Source organism: Hipposideros armiger, unplaced genomic scaffold (genome assembly GCF_001890085.2).
Source record: "Hipposideros armiger isolate ML-2016 unplaced genomic scaffold, ASM189008v1 scaffold_59, whole genome shotgun sequence".
Classification (NCBI taxonomy): Eukaryota; Metazoa; Chordata; class Mammalia; order Chiroptera; family Hipposideridae; genus Hipposideros; species Hipposideros armiger.
Genome location: NW_017731409.1, coordinates 2836378 through 2860608, shown reverse-complemented (window position 1 = coordinate 2860608; position 24231 = coordinate 2836378). Strand labels below are relative to the sequence as shown.

The 24231-nt window shown below is 34.9% G+C and overlaps 1 protein-coding gene across 1 annotated transcript in view; it reads left to right on the top strand.

Moving 5' to 3' along the window:
• The window catches only part of GPHN (gephyrin), a 435631-nt gene that overhangs the window by 311775 nt on the left and 99625 nt on the right, over positions 1 to 24231 (top strand). The window contains exon 10 of the mRNA XM_019641276.1: positions 5534 to 5576. Coding sequence (XP_019496821.1) covers positions 5534 to 5576 — 43 coding nt within the window. The remainder of the gene's footprint in view (positions 1 to 5533; positions 5577 to 24231) is intronic.

Genomic DNA, 24231 nt, shown 5'->3' with positions numbered 1-24231 from the left:
AATAATTGGAATATGAGTAACTATGATGACTCTTATAATAGTTCAGATAAGAGGCCTTAAGAATTTAGGTAAACCTAAAACTAGATTGTGGTGATGGTTATTCAGCCATATAAATATCACAAGTCATAAAATTATATACCTAACATAAGTGAATTTTATGGTATGTAAATTGTATTTCAGTAAGACTTAAAAGAGTTTAGGGAAAGAAGAAATTATTTCTGATTAAGGAATTTGGGGGATGTTTTTTGCACCTGATACAATTTAACCTGGATCTTAAAGGGCAAGTAGTATTTGGATAAGAAAATAAGCAACAGGGTATTCCAGAGAGTGGAAACAACTTGTCTAAGACCTGAAAGCTCAAGAGTACAAGGAATATCCTAGAGGAGCTAGTTCAGACTTTGCTCCATGCCTTAGATTATATTATTTGCATTCTTACCAGTACATATAGCCACCTGGCTATGCCATTTCCAAAAAGTTTTGGTCAATCCCTATTGAAAAACATATAACTATACTTGGATTTTTTTTCATTCTTTGAGTCAAAAATAAGCATTTGCCTCCATTTTTGAATTATTTACAACTGTTAGTGGCTCCACTGATCATAACAATTGTTGACATTTGTTTCCACATTTATAGCTAAAATCGTTAATACTTGATTATCTCCTTTGAGACCCGTAATCTTTATTTTACCCATGAAGGCACTGAGATTGCAGGAGGGCCCAGAGTCTAAATTAATAAAGATATACTAACGGAAAGGTCAAGATGTTCTGGCCTGCTACAAATAGAATGAGGGAGGGAAAATTATGAGTAAATGATCTTTGAACAATTGAAAAATCTAACTAAATTGCATGCTACACATGACTTAAAACTCATCTCATACAAAAAAAAAATAGGCAGAGTTAACTACCATCATCAATTATAGGAAAGCAAATTTGAAATTTTTTCTGCTGAGCTGAAATGACCCTATTATTGACAGGAACAGCCCATGTTTTATTGACAATGGAGAAAAGTACATAAGAAAGTTACTAACAATTTCAAAATAGGTAATTGTTTGTTTTTTAAAATGTAAAAAGATTAAAATTTAAATTAGGTATTTTCAAACTGTAGCCATAGAATTTCTCAGATTGCATAAGTAAGCAGATATACAGAAGCTTAATTAATTTCTAATTTTAAATGTGACTGCTGGCTAGTAAAATCATGCTAAAAATAGAAACAGAGGGCTTTCTTAATGCCCATAAAAAATGACTTTTTTTGTTCTTGACTTGAACCCCATTTGACCAACTGCTTATAATTTTTCAATATGAATCATATTGTATTGATTTATTCCAAATGTTTACAAGGGAAAAAACACAAATTAGCCTGGTGAGCAGCAAAATAAAGGCAGTTTTTATGAAACCTGAGTTATGTTAACATGCAATCAAATGTAATCTTCATTTTAATATTTATACATCTTGTTATTGTTACGAACCTATTCTTAACATGGGTTTTATTTTATTTGTATCTCTCTTCCCTCACTTCTGTGAAATGCAGAAGGGAAAGGATGTTTGTTACTCACACATTTGTACCCCACTAACTGGTGTTACACATCTGGCTTCCACTGGAGAGCCCCTGACATCGCAGGGAACGGTGATCAAAATTCCACACTCTAGCTTCATGCTGGGGGCTCGTAGCTACTGCAGCATTGAAGAGGGTCTTTTCCTGGCTTCTTTAAAATAAGCATGGTGATGGGATGGTTTAAGGGAAGAACACCTCTCAAATCACATGACCACTGCTACGCTTCTGTGTGTCCCGCTTTCTTCATAACAGCTTGGCACTACATTCTTTCCCTGTATCTCAGTGGGCTTGTGTGTGTATGAGTGGGATGGGGGTTGGGGCGGGGGGTGGTTATCAATGGATGGTTATACATTATGCATGCATCTTTCAATGTTAGAGTGATGTGCCTTCCCTTATGTGTCACAGATATGGTCACAGATTAAATCTTCTGTGTTCCTGAGAGACTGGGCCGTCTCTCTTATTGGTGTGAGATTCATGTGTTTTAATGTTTACACCCTCAATTGTTCTTCATGTTGCATTAAACACAAGTTGAAATGTTTTCCCATAAGAGTTAGCTTTTCATGTTGGGCTGAAAAACTCTTCATCTCTGTGTAGCAATTCATGTTATTATAACCTATGGCTTTCAATTGTACCTCCCATAATGAAGAGCTGACTTTAAACACTGTGCTATTCTTGTTATGACCTAAGCATAAGGTAAGTCACTTCTCTAACTGTATCTAAAGATTGTGGTTGTTTGTTAAAATTTTCTCTGCTTTGTTTAAAGCTTTTTTACTTTTTTCCTTGCCATTTTATTATGTGCTCTCCCCCTTTTGTTTTCTGTTTCATGGCTTTAAAATTTGTTAATGGACAATGTGATTCTTCAGCAAAAATTATATTACACGTGTAAAAACATGTTGCAACAAATTAAGTGAATTATTTGATGTCTAAAACATTCTTGATTAGTAAATGAATATATTTTCAATAAGTCTCTTGTATATTTCATTTTCTCCATTGACTTTAATATCCCATTTCTACACATTTTAGTTTTGATTTCAGTTGATAGAGGAATTGTCAACACCACAAAGTCAGATGTAAATTGTAGTAAAATATCATAATCCAATAGAATAAAGTAACAGATAATTCAGTACCATACCTTTCATTTGTAATCCCTGACAAATTTGGTATTAGGCCAAAATCTTGGTTTTATTTTGTTTTTCAGACTTCCCTTTTATTTTATTTTTTCCCACTGAGTAAAAAGCCAGGATAAGACAAAGAAAACACAACACAAAACTTGAAACAGACCCTTGTTGCCTTCTTTATAGCTCATGTGTGTGAGAACAAGAGCAACAGTTGTTTTTCAACTTTATGCTTTCAGGTAAATTCCATTGCATTGTGAGTTAGGTAAAAATCTTCATACTGGGATTTTATTAAATGAAGTAAATATTATGACCAGTTTCATGGTGCAAGAGAGAGAGGCATCCTCTACATGCATAAATATTTTTAAACTTTTAAAATTATTTTCCTCATTTTTTTAACATATATGCTCAAGATCACTAAAGAAGTTTATGTAATTATTGATTTTAAAAGTGATTTCCCACAAATCTATGTCAGATAGCCAATGTAATATATAAATGCAAAAACATTGGTTATACTGCTGTTGGCAATTTGTGAACCTAAATAAATAGAATCAGGGAATTGAATTGTTCTCATTATCCAAATTTCACTTCCAAAACGTTGAAATATATAGTTCTAAATTGAGGTGCCACAAAGCAAGACTTGGGTTTCTTTATTAAATTTATGCTATGAGTGAATTTTTTGTTAATTCTTTAAGCCACCCCTGGAAGGGACAGGGTGTTCTTTTATTTTTTTTGTTTTTTGTTGTTGTTGTTTGTTATTCTTGGTAAAGACAGCTAGTTCTTCACCACCATTTCCATTTAGTCATTATATAAACCTGTTGAAACATTTGATGAGACATTTTGAACTACTCATCTGAACTGCTGTGTTCATTATAAATCTCTTGTTTCTATCCGTACACTAGCTCCACTCTAGATTGGAAGGGCTTAAAGATGAACTCTGGAGGAATAGAGGCTACGACTTAAGAGTAACTATTACTGATCAAAGGAGCTGCTTTCCATTCGCAAACATTGCTTTGCGCTATGGGTTTGGGCTCCTTCTGTTTCTACATCTTGTTGAAGACTTTCTTGACTTCCATTTGACTTCTTTGAACTCTGTTTTTGTCTTTCAACATTTTCCCCTTTCTTTTTCTTCTCTCTCCCAGATTTTTCTCACACTCTAGCTTTCTCTTGTGTTCTTTGAATCGCTTTTCAAAATGTAGTTTATCTCTTTATTAAGCTTGTCTTTAATTTGTCTATTGGTGTTTGTTTCTTTTCTCCTTTAAGGCTGTAGTGGTTTAGTTACACTTATTTTCATTCCATGGTATGCCAACTTGCTTGTTTATCTTACAGCAAGTTCATTAGTCATTCTTACCTTCTTGGTATGAATTTTCAACAAGGAATAGCAGAATATTCTGCATTTACATATTGTTCCCTTCTATAAACCCATACTTTCTTTTCTATCTGCTAGATTTACCCCTCAAACCCCTCTCTCTCTTTCTTTTCTTTTCCTTGCTCTTGTGTCTTCCTCCCTATGTTGTTTTCTTTAAGTAGTCATTAATTTCTTTCCCATTTGGTCCAGAATTGTTTCTCAATAAAACTCCTGAGTAAAAGAATATAAGAATACTATCTTCTAGATTAGCTTCTGCATTCTAGTATATTTAAAACTAATTAAACAATCTGGGCCAAAAGAGAATAAATAACTAACATCTGGAATTATTTCTCCCTTTTTTTTTCTTTTTTGGTGTGTGTGTGTGTGTGTGTGTGTGTGTGTGTGTGTTTCTTGTGTGTATGTGATTTTTCTATTATTGTTTTTTCTTTAAACATTAACAATTGTTTTTTTCAGGGAAGGACAACCATAACCCACCCTAAGTTGCAACATTCCTTTCATAAATTGTTTCATTACAATAGTAGATTGTGTTAAGCGATAGAAATTAATTTGTTGTGTATATATTCATTTGGGGCAAGCTGCTGTGGAATAGGAAGAAGAGGTGTGGGGTTTAAATACAGTTTCCTCTGAGATTAACAAGTGGTAATGTGATCCAATATAGCCCCTGAATTCAACAGTTTTACAACATTTAAAAGAATGTTACACCCTAACCTGAAATATTTGAATCAAAGCATAAGGGTTTCTGATTGATAAACTATATATATATATATATATATATATATATATATATATATATATATATATATATATATGGTATGCCAACTTGCTTGTTTATCTTGCAGCAAGTTCATTAGTCATTCTTACCCTCTTGGTATGAACACACACACACATGCACACACGCACACATACACACATACACATACACCTGAGAACTGGTAAATAAATGTGTTCAAATTCATTGATTTCCAACAGAAGCATCTTTCATAACCAATATTAATAAATAACAAAGGCCATTAGAATCACATGTCAGTATTCTACATGAGGATTTTCCCCTCATTAACATATATAACCAAAAATGACTACAATAGAATATTTGATTGCAACTTGATTACTTGAATTGCATTATTAGCCTAGTCAAGATATATACATAGTGTCTTAAGATTAAGGGTCTGTATTCACAACTGAATACATGGTAACTTAAATTTTTTCCATATACTAATTTTAAATACACATCAATAAAAAAATTGCCTTTGATTTTACTATGTCACATAACCTTGTACTCCCAATTTTTTTCTAGAAGTCAGCTATTCAAAGTAAGGAAAGGATAATTTAAAAAAAATATGTGGAACAAATGTCACATATATTTTACTAACATGTTAGGATATCTGAGATATATAAAGCCTTGCTCCTAGACCTCAGGAGCTTGCCCAATAAGTATGCATACATGTATGGCTATCTATGTTATAAGCCCTAAATTACTGAGTTTATGCTTTCTCTGCAGGTCCAGTCCAGGTGCAGCAGCAAGGAGAACATTCTCAGAGCCAGTAAGTATATCATTATTTCAGTGGACTACTGAATTAGAGCTTGTAGCTCAACAGGAAAGAGAGCTGAAAATGACATTTTGGTGAAAGGATGAAGACGGTAATAGGGAAACTTTATATCGAGACTATGAATACTAACTAGGGCTTTTACCTTCTAAAATTATTGGTACCACTAAAATAAAACAAAATTCTTTTATTTTAAAGTTATATTAATGAATGCTTCCCTTATTGTAATTGTTTTTGCCAGCTAACAGCAAAACTTTGATAGCACTCCTAGTTAGGGTAGTAATGAACGCCTCTGTGAGTCTGCAGTGAGAACCCTCTTTAACTGCCCCACTGCCAAAAAGTTATTTGAAAACATACAAACTGAAAATAATAATATAAATCCACTAAAGGAATCTAACTAAAAAGAAGTGACTCCTAAGAGGATGCACCATTATTATTTTGTGAAGGTGGATTCGTGAAACATCGTACTTTACAGGCAGCTTGTTTTAGAACATAGTGCCCTGAGCCAAGGATGAAGAACCCTTAATTTTATTTTTTGTTTGATTACTAATAACATTAGCTTGGAAGTCATTTAATTTTATGTATTATTCATTTTTCTGTCTTATAAAAGAACTATAATTAGCTTTTCCTTACCTGTATCTTTGAAATGATATGACATTGAAGATTGTGCCTTAAAAGCTTTGGGATCCTAAGAGAAAAGTGCTGTATCAATACTAATTATTTTAATATTGCTCTCTTTCACTTAACATTAATGATGTCATCCTTTCTTCTTCCTAATCTTTATCAAGAGAAGAAGTACAAGTGGATCATACTGAAATGGGTCTATTGGATATTTATACCACTGGGAGTTTTAGTAAATGAGATTTTTTTTATATTTCCAGTAGAATGTCTGTATAATTTAACAATCAAAAAATAATTGGAGAACTTCAAATAGGTAAAAATTCATCTTTTATTTTATTTTTTTAATGTAAATTTTTCCCATTTCTGTATTGTAAGTCTGTTGCCTTAGCCTGAAACACTGCAACTGTTTGCCCAGGACCTTTATATTAGAGTTATATGAAAATAAAAGCAAATAGCCATGTTTAACCTGTATACTTCGGTGAGTTTCCACAACATTTGACAGACATGTGAATATGAGGAGGCTCTTCAATTACAATAAATGTGAAGTCTTATAATCCCTTACTAAGACCTAATGTTCAAAAACGTAGGAGTCAGGGGAATGATGATTGAATATTCACTAAACTAAAATAATAGAGATAAATGAGCTTTAAAAATTACATTTTGTGATGATTACTGTATGATTTCCATTTATTGTTGACCCTGAGATGATGATGGATAACTGATAGAGATTATGGTGATTAGGAACAAGATTAATTTCTTGTTGAGAACAGACTTCTGTGAACTATTTTTCACCTCTCTCATGGTGGATCTTTGTGTTGTTAGGACTGTCTTTCACTTCAGATATGCTCTTACTGGCTTGTTGGCTCTTAATCACTTTGGCTGAACATCACGATGGTCCAGATTTTTATGATCATGTTCTTAGGATGAGATAGTCATGTAGATGGTCCATATAGCCATTTAGATCCAGGTAGAGAGCCCATTTAACACCATAGCCTCATAGTTCTGTGACTTCAATAAGTTTAAGGTTTTTCCTCTCAACACCACTTTAGTAATTCATTCTCATGCTTATAGCCACACCTAAAACTCTTTCATTACCACGAGTTGTTCTGCCTCTGAACTTCTTAATGTCAGTATCTCTTTGCTTATTTAGTCAACTTTGTATCTCCCTTTTTTTCTTCCTTTGTCATGTACTACTATATTGCAGTCATACAGACCCTATTAGCAGTTCCCCATCTCTCAATGCTATGTCCTGCCTCTATTCTTTTGGACCCTTTCCCCCACTGCATAAAATACTTATTCCCCTTATTTTCCTAGAAAATTCTTATCTTTCAAGACTCAGTTCAAGTGTGATTTCCTCTGTGATGCCTTCTCCCCAAGCAAGGTGACTAATCCTTTTATACCCCTACTGTTTCTTCTACTTTAATAATTTTTTCATTTATTTCCTGAATTAACTATCCTCAAAGAAAACATTTCTAAAATGTAGACAACATAAACTATACAGGCATGCCTCGTTTTATTGTGCTTTACAGATATTGCATCATTTATAAACTGAAGGTTTATATTGGGTCATCGGGAAAGTCATGACTTATTTTTCTATGTTTTTCAGTGCAGACGACCCAATAGTAATCCTGCATTGAGCAAGTCTATCAGTGCCATTATTCCAACAGCATTTGCTCACTTTATGTCTCTGTGTCACGTTTTAGTAATTCTCGCAATATTTCAAAGTTTTTCATATTATTATATTTGTTATAGTGATGTGTGATCAGTGATATTTGATGTTACTATTGTAATTGTTTTTGGGATGCCACGAGCCATATGCATATAACAAAGCAAACTTAACTGATAAATGTGTGTGAGTACTGATTGCTCCACCAACTGACCATCCCCCTATCTCTGTCCCTCTCCTTGGGCTTGAGACACAAAAAATATTGAAATTCGGCCAACATGGCCTTCTAAGCGTTCAAGTGAAAGGAAGAGTCACACTCCTTTCACTTTAAATGAAATGCTAGAAATGATTAAGCTTATGAAGAAGGCATGTTGAAAGCTGAGACAGGCTGAAAGCTAAGCCCCTTGTGCCAAATAGTTAGCGAAGTTGTGAATGCAAAGGAAAAGTTCTTGAAGGAGTTTAAAAGTGCTATTCCAGTGAATACATGAATGATAAGAAAGCAAGATAGCCTTATCACTGATACCAAGAAAGTTGTAGTGGTCTGGATAGAAGATCAGACCAGCCACAACATTCCCTTAAGCCAAAACCTAATCCAGAGCAAGGCCCTAACTCCTCAATTCAGCAAGGCTGACAGAGATGAGGAAGCTGCAGAAGAAAAGTTTGAAGCTAGCAAAGGTTGGTTCATGAGGTTTAAGGAAAGAAGCCACCTCCATCACATAAAAGTGCAAGCTGGAGCAGTAAGTGCTCGTGTAGAAGCTGCAGCAAGTTGTCAGAAGCTCCAGCTAAGATCAGTAATGAAGGTGGCTGCACTAAACAACAGATTTTCAATGTAGACAAACAACCTTCTATTTGACGAAGGTGCCATCTAGCATTTTCAGAACCAAAGAGGAGAAGTCAGTGTCTGGATTCAAAGCTTAAAAAGACAGGGTGACTCTCACTAGTGGCCAGTGTAGCTGGTGACTTTAAGTTGAAGCAAATGCTCATACACCATTCAAAAATCCCAGTGCTCTTCAGAATTGTGTTAAATCTACTCTGCCTGTGCTCTATAAATGGAACAACATAGCCTGGATGACAGCACATCTGTTTACAGCATGGTTTACTGAATATTTTAAGCCTCCTATTGAGAACTGCTCAGAAAGAAAGATTCCTTTCAAAATAGCACTGCTCATTGACAATGCACCTGGTCACCAAAGAGCTCTTAAGGTTGTTTTCATGCCTGCTAGCACAACATTCATTCTGTAGCCCATGGTCAAGGAGTAATTTCAACTTCAAATCTTATTAGTTAAGAAACACATTTCATAAGGCTATAGCTGCCATAGATAGTGATTCCTCTGATGTGTCTCAGAAAAGTAAATTGTAAACCTTCTGGAAAAGATTCACCATTACATGTCATTAAGAACATTCATGATTCGTGGTAAGAGGTCAGAATACCAAGAGATTAGAAGTTGAGTCCAACCCTCATGGATGACTTGAGGGGTTGAAGACTTCAGTGGAGGAAGTTCAGATATAGTGAAAATAGCAAGAGAACTAGAATTAGAAGTGGAGCCTGAAGATGTGACTGAATTGCTACAATCTCATAATAAATTTGAACAGATGAGGAGTTGCTTCTTGTGGATGAGCAAAGAAAGTGGTTTCTTCAGATGGAATATACCTCTGGTGAAGATGCTATGAAGATTTTTGAAATTACAAGAGAGGATTTAAAATAAACTTGGTTGACAAAACAGCGGCAGAGTTTGAAAGAATTGACTCCAAGTTTAATAAAAATTCTGTGGATAAAATGTTATCAAATAGCATCACATGCTACAGAGAAATCGTTCATGAAAGGAAGAGTCAATAAATATGGCAAACTTCATTTTTGTCTTATTTTAAGAAATTGACACAGCCATCCCAGCCTCCACCAACCACCACCCTGATCAGTCAGCAGCCATTAACATAGAGATAAGACCCTCCACCAACAAAAAGATTATGCCCCGCTAAAGGTTCATATGATGGTTAGCAATTTTTAGCAAAAACATTTTTTAATTAAGGTATGTACAGTTTTTGAGAAATAATGCTATTGCACACTTAATAGGCTACAGTATAATATAAACATAACTTTTATATGCACTGGAAAACCAAAACATTTGTGTGACTCTCTTTATTGTGATATTTATCTCAGGTACGCCTGTAACCATCTTCTTTTTTAGCATATATAAAAATGTGTCAGTGGATCCTAGAGAAAGAAGAAGAGTTAGAACTTAGTACAGCTTGTCTAGAATTATCGAAGGAAGAGTTAACTTTTGTAATTTTGTCCAAGTAAGAGGTAACTTTTCTTTGGCTCCTCAAAAAATACCACCAAAACAACCTATTGATAATAAAGCTGAGTTTATTCTTACTATGGTGAAAGAGAATACCACTTCAACCAAATCTTAGTCTCAGAGTCAGAGTCTTAGAAAGGGAAGAGCAAAGTCGAGATATTTATGGAATCTTGAAGTTTGATTTAAAACAGATCTTTTAATGTGGGAGCTTCGTTAGAATTAAACAAGTATCATGATATAATCATTTAGGAATCGTGGACACATCAAGGCAAGGGGTTCTGAGAGTCTTAGTGTGTAAACTACCTTTTGATACTTGCTGTTTAACAAGTTTCTATAATGAACAATCAAGTTATTTACATCTTTTATCTTCTGGATTAGTAAAATTATATTGATAAAGGTAGTAGAATAGTAATGTTAGGCTAATGAAGACAGTAAGCTGTGTAGTTACAGATGGTTTCAGGTATCAAGGTTCCCTTTGTGGTCAGTATTCAGCATGAGCTGAAAGACCATTACTATCTGAGGATGCGATCAGTCAATCAGTCCAGACCTTTACCCCAACTTAAGGAATCACAATAGTGTATCAACTATCTAAGGAAGTTGTTTCATGTCAAATTTTCCTGTGTTTTTTGTTGTTGGATGATTATTTACTGAAACATTTGATGAGACAGTGGCTGTATAATATTTAGAACTGTGGAGATCACATTTCTGAACCCTGCTGCACAAATATGAGGAGGATTGTTATCACAGTTTATAGTCCTTTCCTCAGCTAGGAATCAAGAGTGTCCAAAATTAGCCAAGAACAACTATATGCCAAGAAACTGGACAACCTAGAAGAAATGGAAAAGTTCTTAGAAACATACAACTTACAAAGACTGAATCAGGAAGAAAGAGAAACTATGAACAGACCAATTACTAGTAAGGAGATTGAATAAGCTCTCAAAAATCTCCCAACAAAGAAAAACAAGGACCAGATGGTTTCACTAGTGAATTTCACCAAACACTTAACACCAATTCTTTCCAATTTTTTTCCAAAACACAAGAGAAGGCAATACTCCCAAATTCATTTTACCAGACCAGCATTACCCTAATACCAAAGCCAGAAAAGGACACTACGAGGAAAGAAAACTACAGGCCAATATCCCTGATGAATATAGGTGTAAAAAATTCAATCAAATACTAACAAACCGATTTCAGTAGCACATTAAAATGATTATACACCATGATTAAGTGGAATTTATCCCTGGGATACAAGGATGATTCAATATACACAAATAAATGAATGTGATACATCACATTAATAGAATGAAACAAAAAATTATATGATCATCTCAATAGACATAGAAAAAGCATTTGACAACGCTTAGCATCTGTTCATGATAAAAGTTTTTAATAATTAGGTATAGAAGGACTATACCTCAACATAATAAAGGCAATCTATGGCAAGCCAACAGCTAACATTATACTCAGTGGTGAAAAATTGAAAGCTTTTCCTCTAAGATCAGGAACAAGACAAGGGTTTCCATTCTCACCATTCCTATTCAACATAGTACTGGAATTCCAGAGCAATTAGGCAAGAAAAAGAAATAAAAGGCATCAAAATTGGAAAAAGAAGTAAAATTGTCTCTATTTGCAGATGACATGATTTTATATATAGAAAATCCTAAAGAATACACCAAGAAACTGTTGGAACCAACCCAAAAAATCAGTAATGTTGCAGGATACAAAATAAATACATAAAAATCAGTAGCACTTCTGATCAGTAGCATACACTGACAGTGAATTATCTGAGAAAGAAATAAAAGAAATCCCATTTATTGTAGCATCAAAACAATAAATACTTAATAACTTTAACCTAGAAGGTAAAAGATCTCTACACTGAAAAATAAGACATTGATGAAAGAAATTAAAGAAGAAATAAATAAATGGAAAAGCATCCCATGTTCATGGATTGCAAGAATTAATATTGTTAAAATGTCGATACTACCCAAAGCCATCTGCAGACTCAGTGCACTCCCTGTCAAGATTCCAGTGGCGCATTTTATAGAAATAGAAAACAAAATTCTAGAATTTATATGGAACCACAAAAGTCTCCAAATACCCAAAGCTATTCTGAGAAAGAACAAAGGGAGGCATCACATTTCCTGTTTTCAAGCTATATTATAAAGCTATAGTAATCAAAACAATATGGTATTGGCATAAAAAAGACACATAGTCCAATGGAACAGAATCAAGAGCCCAGAAATTAACCCATGCACATACGGTCAACTAATATTTGACAAAAGAGCCAAGAATACTCAATAGAGAATAGACAGCTTTGGGAAATGGGATATCCACATGTAAAATGTAATTTTATTAACTAATGTCACCCAATAAATGTAATAAAGGAAAAAAAGAATGAAACTAAACAGTTATTTTACATCACTCACAAAAATTAACTTGAAATGGATTAAAAACTTAACTATAAGACCGGAAACCATAAAACTCCTAGAAGAAAACATAGGGTAAAAGTTCCATTACATGATTCTTAGCAATGATTTTTTTTTTTGGATGATACATAAAGGACAAGCAACAAAATCAAAAATCAACAAATGGGACTACATTAAACTAAAAAAGCTTCTGCACAGCAAAAGAAACTATCAACAAAATGAAAAGACAGTATAGGGAATGGGAAAAAAATATGTGCAAACCATATATCTGATAAGATTTTAATATCAAAAATATGTAAAGAACTAATGCAACTCAATAGCTAAAAACCCCACATAATCCAATTAAAAATGAGCAAAGGTCCTGAATAAACATTTTTCCAAAGATATATGAATGGCCATTAGGTACATGAAAAGACTCTAAGCTTCATTATCTTAAGGGAAATGCACATCAAAACCACAATCAGATATCACCTAATGCCTGTTAGAATGACTGTCATCAAAAAGACAAAAGATAACCAATGTTGACAAAGATTGGAGAAAAGGGAACTCTTATGCACTGTTTGTGGGATTGTAAATTGGTACAGCCATTGTGGAAAACGGTATGGAAATTCCTCAAAAAAATAAAAGTAAACTTACTATATGCTAGCTGTTTTACCTCTGGATATTTATCCAAAGAAACGAAAATCATGATCTCGAAAAGATATCTGCATCCTCATGTTCGTAGCAGTATTGTTTACAATACCCAAGACAAAGAATGGAGATCCTAAGTGTCCATTGACAAATGAATCGATAAAGAAGTTGTGAAATACATACATACAGAGAGAGAGAGAGAAATATATAGATATACGAGTAGTCAACTTTTTTAGCCTCTTCATTGTCAATATTATATCTGGTATAGCTAAAAGCATTAATAGATCATGGAATAGAAAGTTCCACCCCTTTTTTTCCCACAGAGACACTAACTTAATAACAACATGTGGACCAAAATACCTTTATAAGAATTCCAGAAACCAGTTAAGAGTTTGCAGTACCCCAGGTGAGTGCAAAGCCAAGAACAAACCAAGAACAGTTGCATTAAAATTGGAAGAAGAGCCTTTTCACTTTGCCAATGATCTCTCCTTCCCCAAGCCAGCACAGGTCACCAGCATCAGCAGAGAACACCTGGCTTGCAGCCTCTTGCTGAAGGGAGAATAAGAGAGAAGAATGGAATGTGCATGCAACACTTCAGCTTTTCAGAAGGCTGCCTGAGGAACTGGTTTCTGTCTCTCCTGACTTGGAGCCCTGATGGCATAGTTTAGTGCCTGGGAGGCTACTGAAAGCAAGGGAGAGTGGGGGCAGCTTGCAGTGACACCAGAGAGCCTGAAATGGTGTGAAGGCCAGCATGGCTCAATGCGATGGGGAGAACGCACCCAACTCACAACTTCTCTCCCTTGGGAAGAAGGGAGAAGAGTGGAGTATATGTCCTATAGTTTAGTTTTTTGGGGGGCTGCCCAAAGGTCTGGTTTCTGTCTCAACTGACTTTGGGAATGTGAGCCAGCTTACTGTGTATGCCTGGAGGCCACTGAGACTAATGGAGAGCAGAGTGGCTTGCACAGTCAGCGCTGGAGATCTTGCAGTAGAGACAGTTGTAAGAGGTTATGGGCTCCTGAAAAAAAACAGCAAACCTCTGGTTAGGAAATTACACACAGAAATTACATCACCCAAAAAAGGTTTCAGAGGCTCCCATAACCTCCAGCCAGGCTGACTGGTGAAAGTCTTCTATCTGAAACCAGTCCATAAAGGCTGGGAGATATGACTATTTCTCCAAATGCATAAACTCAGCAAACGAATTATAAGACACATGAAAGAACAGAAACATAGCCCAATCAAATGAACAAAATAAATCTCCAGAAACCAACCCCAAATAAGCAGAAGTCTACAAGTTTCTTCACAAGGAATTCAGAGTAATTTTCTTGCAGCTAAATGATCTGTGGGAGAACAAAGATAGACAGCTATCAGGAAAACAATGCATGATCAAAATGAGAATATCAACACAGAGATAGAAACTATAAAAGAAGAGAACCAAACAAATTTTGGGACTGAATACTACAATCACTGAATGGAAAAATTTACTAGAGACATTCAAGCAGAAGCAAGAACTTGAAAACAGAACATTTGGAATTATCAATTCAGCGGAACAAAAAGAAAAAAAATGAAGCCAAGTGAAGAAAGCCAAAGAGACTTATAGGACAAGATCAAGCAAACCAATATATTCATCATGAGAGGAGAGACAAATAGAGAGCTTATTTGAAGAAATAATGGCTAAAAACTTCCCAAATCTGAGGGAATCAGGAAGTAAACCCTGTCATATGCTACAACATGAATGAACTTTGAGACATTATTCTATTGTAAATGAAATGAGCCAGTCACAAAAAGGCAAATACTACATGATTTAACTTACCTGTGGTATCTAAAGTAATCAAACTCATAGAAACAGAAAATAAAATGGTGGTTGCTAGGGGCTGGAGGGAGGAGTAAATGGGCATTATTGTTCCATAGGTATAGTTTTAGTTACACAAGTTGAAAATTTTCTAGTAATCTGTTGTACAACAGTGTGCATATAGTTAACAAAACTGTACTATATGCTTATAAATTGTTGAGAAGATAAAAAAAGAAATGTATATTATTAGATTTATCAGCTGCATACTAATGACTATTAAATATAGTCCTACCTTCTTTCCCAAACTCCAGACTCCCCTTGCTGTTACATACTGGAATCCCCCCTTAATGTCCCTCTGGCTTCTGACATTTTCCTCATCAGAAACCAAATTTAATGCCCTTACCTCCAAATTGTTTCTGTAATGCTCCCTATTTAATGACACTTGCACCTGCCCTATTTACCAAACTTGAAATTTCACCATAATATTTACCTTCTCTTTCCCAAAGCACAGTCATACGGCCCTTTTTTATGGTACTTCAAATATTCCTTTCTCTATTGTATTAGTTCAGGCCTTCATCTTTCACTCTTAGGAGTGTAGTAGCATACTAACTGCTCTTTCTACAGTCTCTCTCCCCTCCAATCTGCCATCAGCCAAGTATTACATCTTTAAGTATGCATCACTTCTCTATATATAAAAAAAAAAATCTCAGAATAGTTCTCTATTTTCTATAGAAACAAGTCTCTTCAAAATTTGTCCTTAACTGAGTTGACCAGCATCATGCCTTAAACTTATTTCATCCTCTCCACCTCCAACCTGTAACCTCATTAGGCAATTCCTCATTCTCTAAAAGTAGTATGTACTTTGAAATCTCTGTTATTTTGTTCATTCTGTTTCAAATATTTCTCTTTTTTTCTTACTGTTTAAAGCTGAATTCAATTGTCACCTCCTCTATGAAGTTTTACAGTTTGTTCCATCAGAAATAGTTGTTCACGTTTCTGTGTTATCAGACATCATGTTTTGTTTTTCCATTAAATCGTAAGTATTTACAGGTTTTTCACTTTTTCCTTAAAACACAGCCTGATGTATGTATTCTACGAGACTGTGGGAAATACAAATCTCACTTATCTCAACATCGCTCGCTAATGTTTAATAAAGCGCCTTACAGAGAGAGAGAGTATTCAATTCATATTTAGTAAATGAAGTTGAAGGAATTACAGTTCCCTTTGTGTGGTAGGAGGAAGCACACCACACTAAAAATCTGGAGACTGGTCTTTTCATCCTGACCTTCCATCTATTTAGACACGTGACTCTGAGCTTATCTTTGAACCTTTCTGTGGTAAAACTTGTTGCCTACACGAAATCTCTATGGGTGTCCCTCCCATGCTTAAAAACTTTAAAATGTTGGCTTACATGACAAAGTTATGGAAATGGTTTACCATTGGTTTACATGATAAAAGTTCCTACTCCAAGCCTAGCATTCAGGGGCCTCCACAGTCTGGTTTAAGTTACTTTTCTAGCCTCAACTCTCACTGATGCCCACTAAGAATTCAGTGCTCTCACCATGCTAACCTCTACATGTTGTGTCCGTCCTCACCTTGGCTGCTGTATTACTTAGTCCTGGCAGGAGTCAGATGACACATATGGGATAATGAAGGAGAATTTATTGAAGGAATGAGTCACAACAGAGTGGCCAAAATTAAGGAGAAACAAGGGAAGTTGAGAACTTTGGGAGCTACCAACAGCAGGGAATTGCTTCTAAACCTCAAGTAGCCAGGGAAGGGAGCAGTTATTTAAAACAAGTCTGTTAGAGAGGGCTGCCTCACAGAACGGATGGTTTTTGTGAGAGGAACATAACTACTGCCAACCAATAGACAGGAGACCAAAGGACTAAATACCTTGTCTCTACTCTTCTTCTGTTCCCCATTCTCTCGCCAGTGCCTCCCATGGCTGAACTCAAGCAGAAGCCACAGGGTCAGGGAGACTGTTCTCTCCATAAGCACTCGCCCCTTGGAAGCACAGAACAGGGTAGAAAAGAGGGGATAGTGCTGTGAGGGAGCAGATGGAGCTGCCTTATTAAAAGTGTCCTCCCCACCTGAGTTTAGTCTATTTATCTCAGATAATGACTGTATTAAAAATAACGTTAATATAAGTATCTGACACTTACGGATTGCTTACCGTGCTCCAATCATTGTGACACACAAATGGAGGAGAAGGTATAGTTGGAGGAGGTAGGAGCGTGAGGGAAGGAGGAGGAAGTGGAGGAGAATAAGGGAGAGAAGAGGCTGGAGAAGTTAGCGGATCGTGACCTCCACTTGGCCATATAATTTTTTCAGATGAACCTCCTAATTGCCTTGCTAATGGGTTTTCACTTTATTGTAAAGGCCAGGAAAAGAATTTAAACAAGAAAATGACGAGATCAAATTGAACTTCTAAAAGAACATTTACTACCGTGTGGGGAATGGATTGAGTCAGGGTGAGATCAGAAGCAGGAATGTGATAGGAGCTTGAATTAAAGATGAAGCAATAGAAATAGAAAAATAAAGTAGGATTTTTGAAATACTAAGGAATCACAGTTGACAAGATTGGGACCTGGATGTGGAAGGTAAGAAAGTCAAGAATGAAACCCAATTTCTAACTTGGGCAGTGTATGAATTACAGTACCTTATGTTTATGCGCCGCGTACCTCATTTTCATAGTCTTAAAAGGTAAGCAGGTGTTTGCTAGTTGGACTGGAATGAGAAGGGCAGCTGAGACAAGTGTGTGAAAAAATCATGCTGTGTACTAGAAATTAAATTTTCTGTAGTTGGAATAAGGGTATGTGTAAACAAAGCGAGAAAAGGTTGAGGAGAAAGGACAGATCATGAAAGGCCTAGCACATTATTCTAGAGAGTCTGAACTTGATCCCCAGGATAATGGAAGCTTTTGATGGTTAAAAACACAAATCAGGTGCTGTTGAGAAGTTGCCCTAGAACCCCAGAATTTGGGCCATGACTTTGGAAGATATTGGCTGGGGTTGACTAAGAAAATAATTATTTCAATTCAAAAAGCATTTATTAAATATTTGTAAATGATGTATGATCATTTTCAAGAATCTGAATAATAAAAGTAGGAAAGAAAAGAATCACCCTTGTCCTACTACTTCATCCTGCCACCTGTTGGCAGCTCAGCAGTAGCTCAACTCGGGCCAGGAATCAAACCGGCGACCCTGTTGCTCAGAGCTCACACTCTTGAGCAAGCTCTTAACCAATTGAGCCACTCGGCCAGCCCTTGTCCTACTACTTAAGGATAAGTATGACTACTACATATAATTGTGGTACATTGGATAGCATTTTACTTGTTCAGTATAATCATACTATGATTTATACTTTTTAAAAAAACTATAGTACTTGTATCAGCAGAATTAGTTGTAAATTAACCCCACTTTTTAGGCCTATAAAAAGACCATTGGGATCATATTAAGCGCCCATAAATAAATATAGAGTAAACCACATAGGTTTTATATCTATCTGTGCAAAATACCTTAAAAACTAGATTTCTCTTTCATCAATGACACTGACTCAGTCGTAACATTTGCCTCATTCTCTGTGATCACCTGTTCTAAGATTTTCTTTCTCAACTATATAAATTAATATCCACCACATGCTTAAAGATCTTGTTTAACAATGTTTACATTTTACAAAAGATATTAATTGAAATTTACATGTTTATTAGTCTGTCCTTGAAATTAATATATAGGGTGGGCATTCTGGAAGTTGAAGCTTTATGTGCTTATACCTAATAATATGAGAAACAACACCATGTAGGGGAGGTTAACGGGAAATGTGGTTTTATGAGCTGATAAAATTCCTCTAACTGCAAAGATGACTGAACTTCTCTGAACTTCTCTCAGTCCATTTTCCCAGGGCTTTCTAAAGACTTGTTAATGCTTTGAAAGGGCTTTAAAAGGTACTTGTCAGATACCACTCTTAGAGATATAATAGTTCATCATTTCTAAAGAAAAATTACTTTTTCTCTACCTTTGTCTAGAGAACGCTTAGAACAAGGACCTACTAAAGAAAAAATTCTAATTTTGCATTTTAATACTGTTGACACATACAATGAAAACATTCTAAATAGAAACTGACATACATGTATGTATAAATTTACACTTATGTTAATGCCTCTGAAATTATATCCTGATAACTTCTTTCTTTGTGATAGAAAAAAGGGCCCCACTAGCCTAACAAACCAAGCTGGAGTTCAGAGACCCAAAAAGGGAACCAAACCAGAAATAAGATAGCAGGACAGGAATGAACCAAGAGATTCCAGATCAGATAATATTACAAGCTCTGAGGTTTATATTCCTGAACCAGAATGATGGCAAAGCGAGGGGTAAATACCAATAGTATACCCGTAAGCAAAGAGGAGAAAGATCTAATGAAAGAAGGGTGCAGGTACAGGGGACAACTGTGTATGAAAGTTTTCTTCACCATGGTGCCTATAACCAGTACCCACATTATTAATGTATATACATCACTAGCACTGCTATAAGGGCAAGAACCTGGGGATCCTGATTGGAGGCCCTCCTCAAGAGCACCTTAAGAACTCCTTGAAGTGAAGTCCAGCCCCATAAAGACAGTCATGGAAAACAGTAGATCATGTGAAGCCTCCTCAAGCCAAAAGACTTTGTTTTCGTTTGTTGGGAGTATTCGTACTTGACTCCTACATTTATTGCTTTTTAATATAATTTTATATTATAGTGTTATTTTAGCAAATCTGTTTTATCATTTAAAAGATACCAGGGCCGGCCGAGTGGCTCAGTTGGTAAAGAGCTCGCTTAAGAGTGTGAGCTCCCAGCAACAGCGGCTTGAGTCCTGGTCCGAGCTGAGCTGCTGCTGAGCTGCCAACAGGTAGCAGGATGGCTCAGCTGAAAAAAAAAAAAAAAAAAAAAAAAAAAAAAAAAAAATATATATATATATATATATATATATATGATATCATATCTTTTAATACCATTTTTTTACTTCATCTTTTTTTTTACTTTTTCTCAGCTCATTTTATCTATTTACTTTTAGTATTTATTTTTAGCTTACTTATATGTGACAAATTGAAAATAAAAGCCAAAGGAAGACAGCTATAAAAACAGTTCACACCCAACCATAGGAAACAAATTACTTTTTCCTCCTTTAGGCCTTACAATTTTTCTAGACATTAAATCTCCTGACCTCAAAAATAACCTGTAAGACTTTATTTACAGTGTTGTTTTCAGTGTTATCATTTAATCATGAACTTGGTAGTACATAAATTGAACAAAGGTAATTTTCTATTTTTCTGATTACTTGGACCTTAGCTAAAAATGGTTATTATTATGTTTTCTTAATCTCTTTTTTTCCCCCCTACTACATTGACTATTTCACCACTTTTTAACAAAAAGGTACAGGAAAGAGAAAAAAAACCCTTTGTTTTCATTGTTAAAAGATGTTTGCAATTGGTTTTTTTTTTAATGGATAATTATAGTAAAAAGAACATGGAAATTATTGACCAGAATAAGGTTTGAAATTGTATGTAGTGTTTCTTTGTCAGTGTATATGTTCTAGACTGATTAAAATCAAGCATTTAGAAACTCATTCAACAGAATTTCTCTGTGTGACCACTGTGTGCACAGCATCCTTGGGCATTGCTGTGTTAAGACAATTTTTTCTTTCTTAGAGAACAGATGATCTAGTTAAGAAACAGACATGTATATAAATAAGTGTAATTACTGAAAAGTATGTAATTAATACATTATGCAATGAGAACCTAAAATAGAGTATTTTATAGTGCCTTTGTGCAGAAAATAACGGCATGGTTGTGCATTGTTTCATAAAGGAGGGACTGCTGAAAAAGGGTTTTGTTTTTTTTTATTTTGAAATAATTTTAAACTTAGAAAAGTTGCAAGAATAGAACAAAGAATTCCTATATATCTTTCACCCAAATGCCACCGAATGTTAGCATTTTGCCACATTTGCTTTAACATTTCTGTACATATATTAATATACATATTTTCCTGAACTACTTGTGAATAAATTACAGACATGATGCTTCTTTACCCCTACATACTTCAAATGTATATTTCTTTTTTATAAAAAGGAAGAAAAGTGTTCTTACGTAACCACAGTACAATTATCAAAATCAGAAAATGAACCTTGCCACAATACTATTATATAATCTTACTTAAATTACATTTTGCCAGTTTTCCTAATAATATTCTTTATAGCAAAAAGAAAAAAACATTCTCTTCTTCTGGTCTGGGATCCAGTCCAGAATCATGCATTACTTTTAGCTATCATGTGTCTTTAGGCTTCTTTATCTGGAACAATATCTGAGGTTTTCTTTGTATTTCACAACCTTGCCATTTTTTAAGAGTATAGGTCAGTTATTTTGTAGAATGTCCATCAAGTTTAGATTTTTCTGATGTTTCTTGATTTTTTCATTCAGGGTTATGCATTTCTGTCAGTAATACCTCATATGTGATGTTGTGTCCTTCTCAGTGCATCATATCTGGATGCTAATGAGGTAATTTTGTCCCATTACTGGTGATACTAACTTTGATCACTTTGTTATAATGGTGTCTGCCAGGTTTCTCTGCTGTAAAATTACTCTTATGCTTTGTTAAGAATCTTCTGGGTACTAGATTTGTTGGGGTGATAGATTGGAGCAGGCTGGGGAGCAGGGTTGAAAAGGCTAAAGGATTAAGAACTACAAATTGGCAGTTACAAAATAGTCATGAGGATGTAAAGTACAGCATAGAGAATATAGTCAATAATATGGTAATAACTATGTATAACGCCAGGTGGGTACTTCTGTCAGGGGGATCACTTCTTAAATTATATAAATGTCTAACCACTATGCTGTATACCTGAAATAATATAAAATAATATTGAAGTTCAACTGTAATTGAAAATTTTTAAAAGGGGAGGAAAGGTGAAAGGGAATAAGAGATCCAAATTTCCAGGTATAAAACAAGTAAGTCATGGGGATGTAACATACAGCGTAGGAAATACAGTCAGTAATATTGTGATAGCACAGTATGGTGTCAGATGGTTGCTGGACTTATGGTGATCACTTCTTTAGGTATATGAGTTGTGATTAAAAGATATGGGGAATGTTTAAATAAAAATTTATTACAAGAAAAGACACATTACCATTAATCTCCCTCAAAATATTCCCCCTCACTTCGAACACGCTTATCCCAATGTTCTTGCCACTTTCTGAAGCAGTTCTGGAAGTCCTCTTTCATGAGTGTCTTTACTTCATCCTCCATCATGACAATGCACCATGTCACACATCACTTCTGGTACAGCAATTTCTGTCAAATAAAAACATTATGGTGTGTCCTCATCCACCTTATTCACCAGATCTGGCACCATGTGACTTCAGGCTCTTCCCCAAAATCAAAATGACCATGAAAGGAAAACGTTTTGAATTGATTCAGGGCACCAAGGCTGCCACCACAGCACAACTAAAGACACTCATGAAAGAGGACTTCCAGAACTGCTTCAGAAAGTGACAAGAACACTGGGATAAGTGTGTTCAAAACGAGGGGGAGTATTTTGAGGAAGATTAATGGCAATGTGTCTTTTACTATATTTTTTTTAATTTAAACATTCACTGTATTGTTTGATCATACCTTGTATAAATGTTGACTAATTATGGTGTACCCCTGAAACTAATATAATATATTTAGGTATATTTTTAATAAAAATATTTTTTAAAAAAACAATCTTCTGGGGATATGTATTGAAACCACATAAATAAGTTATTTTTCTTGAGGTTTTCACCTTCTATTGGGTTGTCCGAAAAGTCATGACGCATTTTTGCAACAAAAAACAGAAAAACTACGTCATGACTTTTCCGACAGCCCAATAGTTTTAGTATCCATTGATGATTTTTGCCTGAACCAGTTATTACTATGTTTGCCAAGTGGTGATTTTCTAATTCCAACATTGCTTCATTTATCAGTTGACATTCTGTTGTAAGGAAGAATTTTATTTAATCATTTATTTATTTTATTTATATTAGTATATGCTAATGGATGCTTATTTTTGTTTTATTACATGCATTATATAATCTCTTACTCTTCTAATTAATTTTGATTCTTAAGTTGTCTCAGGTTTGGCCAAAGGGAGTCTCTTCAGATTGACTCCAAGATCCTTTTGACATGTTCCCATCATTATTTGATTATTTCCTTACCAAAGAAAGTTGTGAAGGAACAATAACAATTTCCCAGGAAAACAAAAAGATGAGAGAAAATTTATTCTAGGCAAAAAGAATATCATATACAGGAAAATATGAAATAGTAAGGTGTATTCCAATATCTTCAATGGAATCAATTTTCTAAGTGATGGAGTAATGAGTGATGAGGCTGAAAAGGAAGCAAGGAAGGGTTTTATGTGCTCCTCTAAAGTGTTTGAATTTTAACCTATGAGTGATAGTGAACCATTGATATAAATTAGACAGTAAACATTTTGTGACAACAATGCCTTGTTTTATAATCTTGATGCACAGAAATGCCAAGAGTACTTTCCTGTAATATTTCTTATACAGCTCTAGAAAATAACACAATCCTTTCAGCCATGGTTTCTAGGTTTTATCGGAAATGCTACGAGGCTCATTATGTTGAATGAACAGGTAGAAAACTTATAAAACTATTAATTGAAAACAATAAAAGAAATTATTTTCAGATAGTTGCCCTGTAATCCTGAGCCTACGAACTTGACTGTTGCCAGTGTTTCCTGAGAGCCTTGTACCTGATTTTACTTAATTTGAGAGGTTTATCTGAAAGACTAAATGTTTTCTGTATCGGAACCACACATCCTTTAAATTTTCAAAGTCGATAGATATTAAACCTGAAAAATTACTATCATCTTCTCTCTTTTAAGTTTCCTGGGAAAGTTATTCATTATCTTTGGTGGTTTGCTGTACAGAAGATCCAGGAAGTATAGGAATTCAAGCCCAGTATTCATGCAAATACCATGGGAAATAGAGGCAGTAATATTAATAGAGCAGAAAAAGTCTCTTTCTTGAAATTTTCTTTATATGCAAAGATTGAATAATGATTTATACTTTAGATAATTGGGGAACTCTCTTACTGATTTTTTTTTAATAAAGTTTCCTCTTGAGGCTTTGAATTTAATCAAGAAGAACCTGCATAAACATCTTGGTTCTGTTATATTCTGTTCATTCTTCTGAAAGCACCTTTTC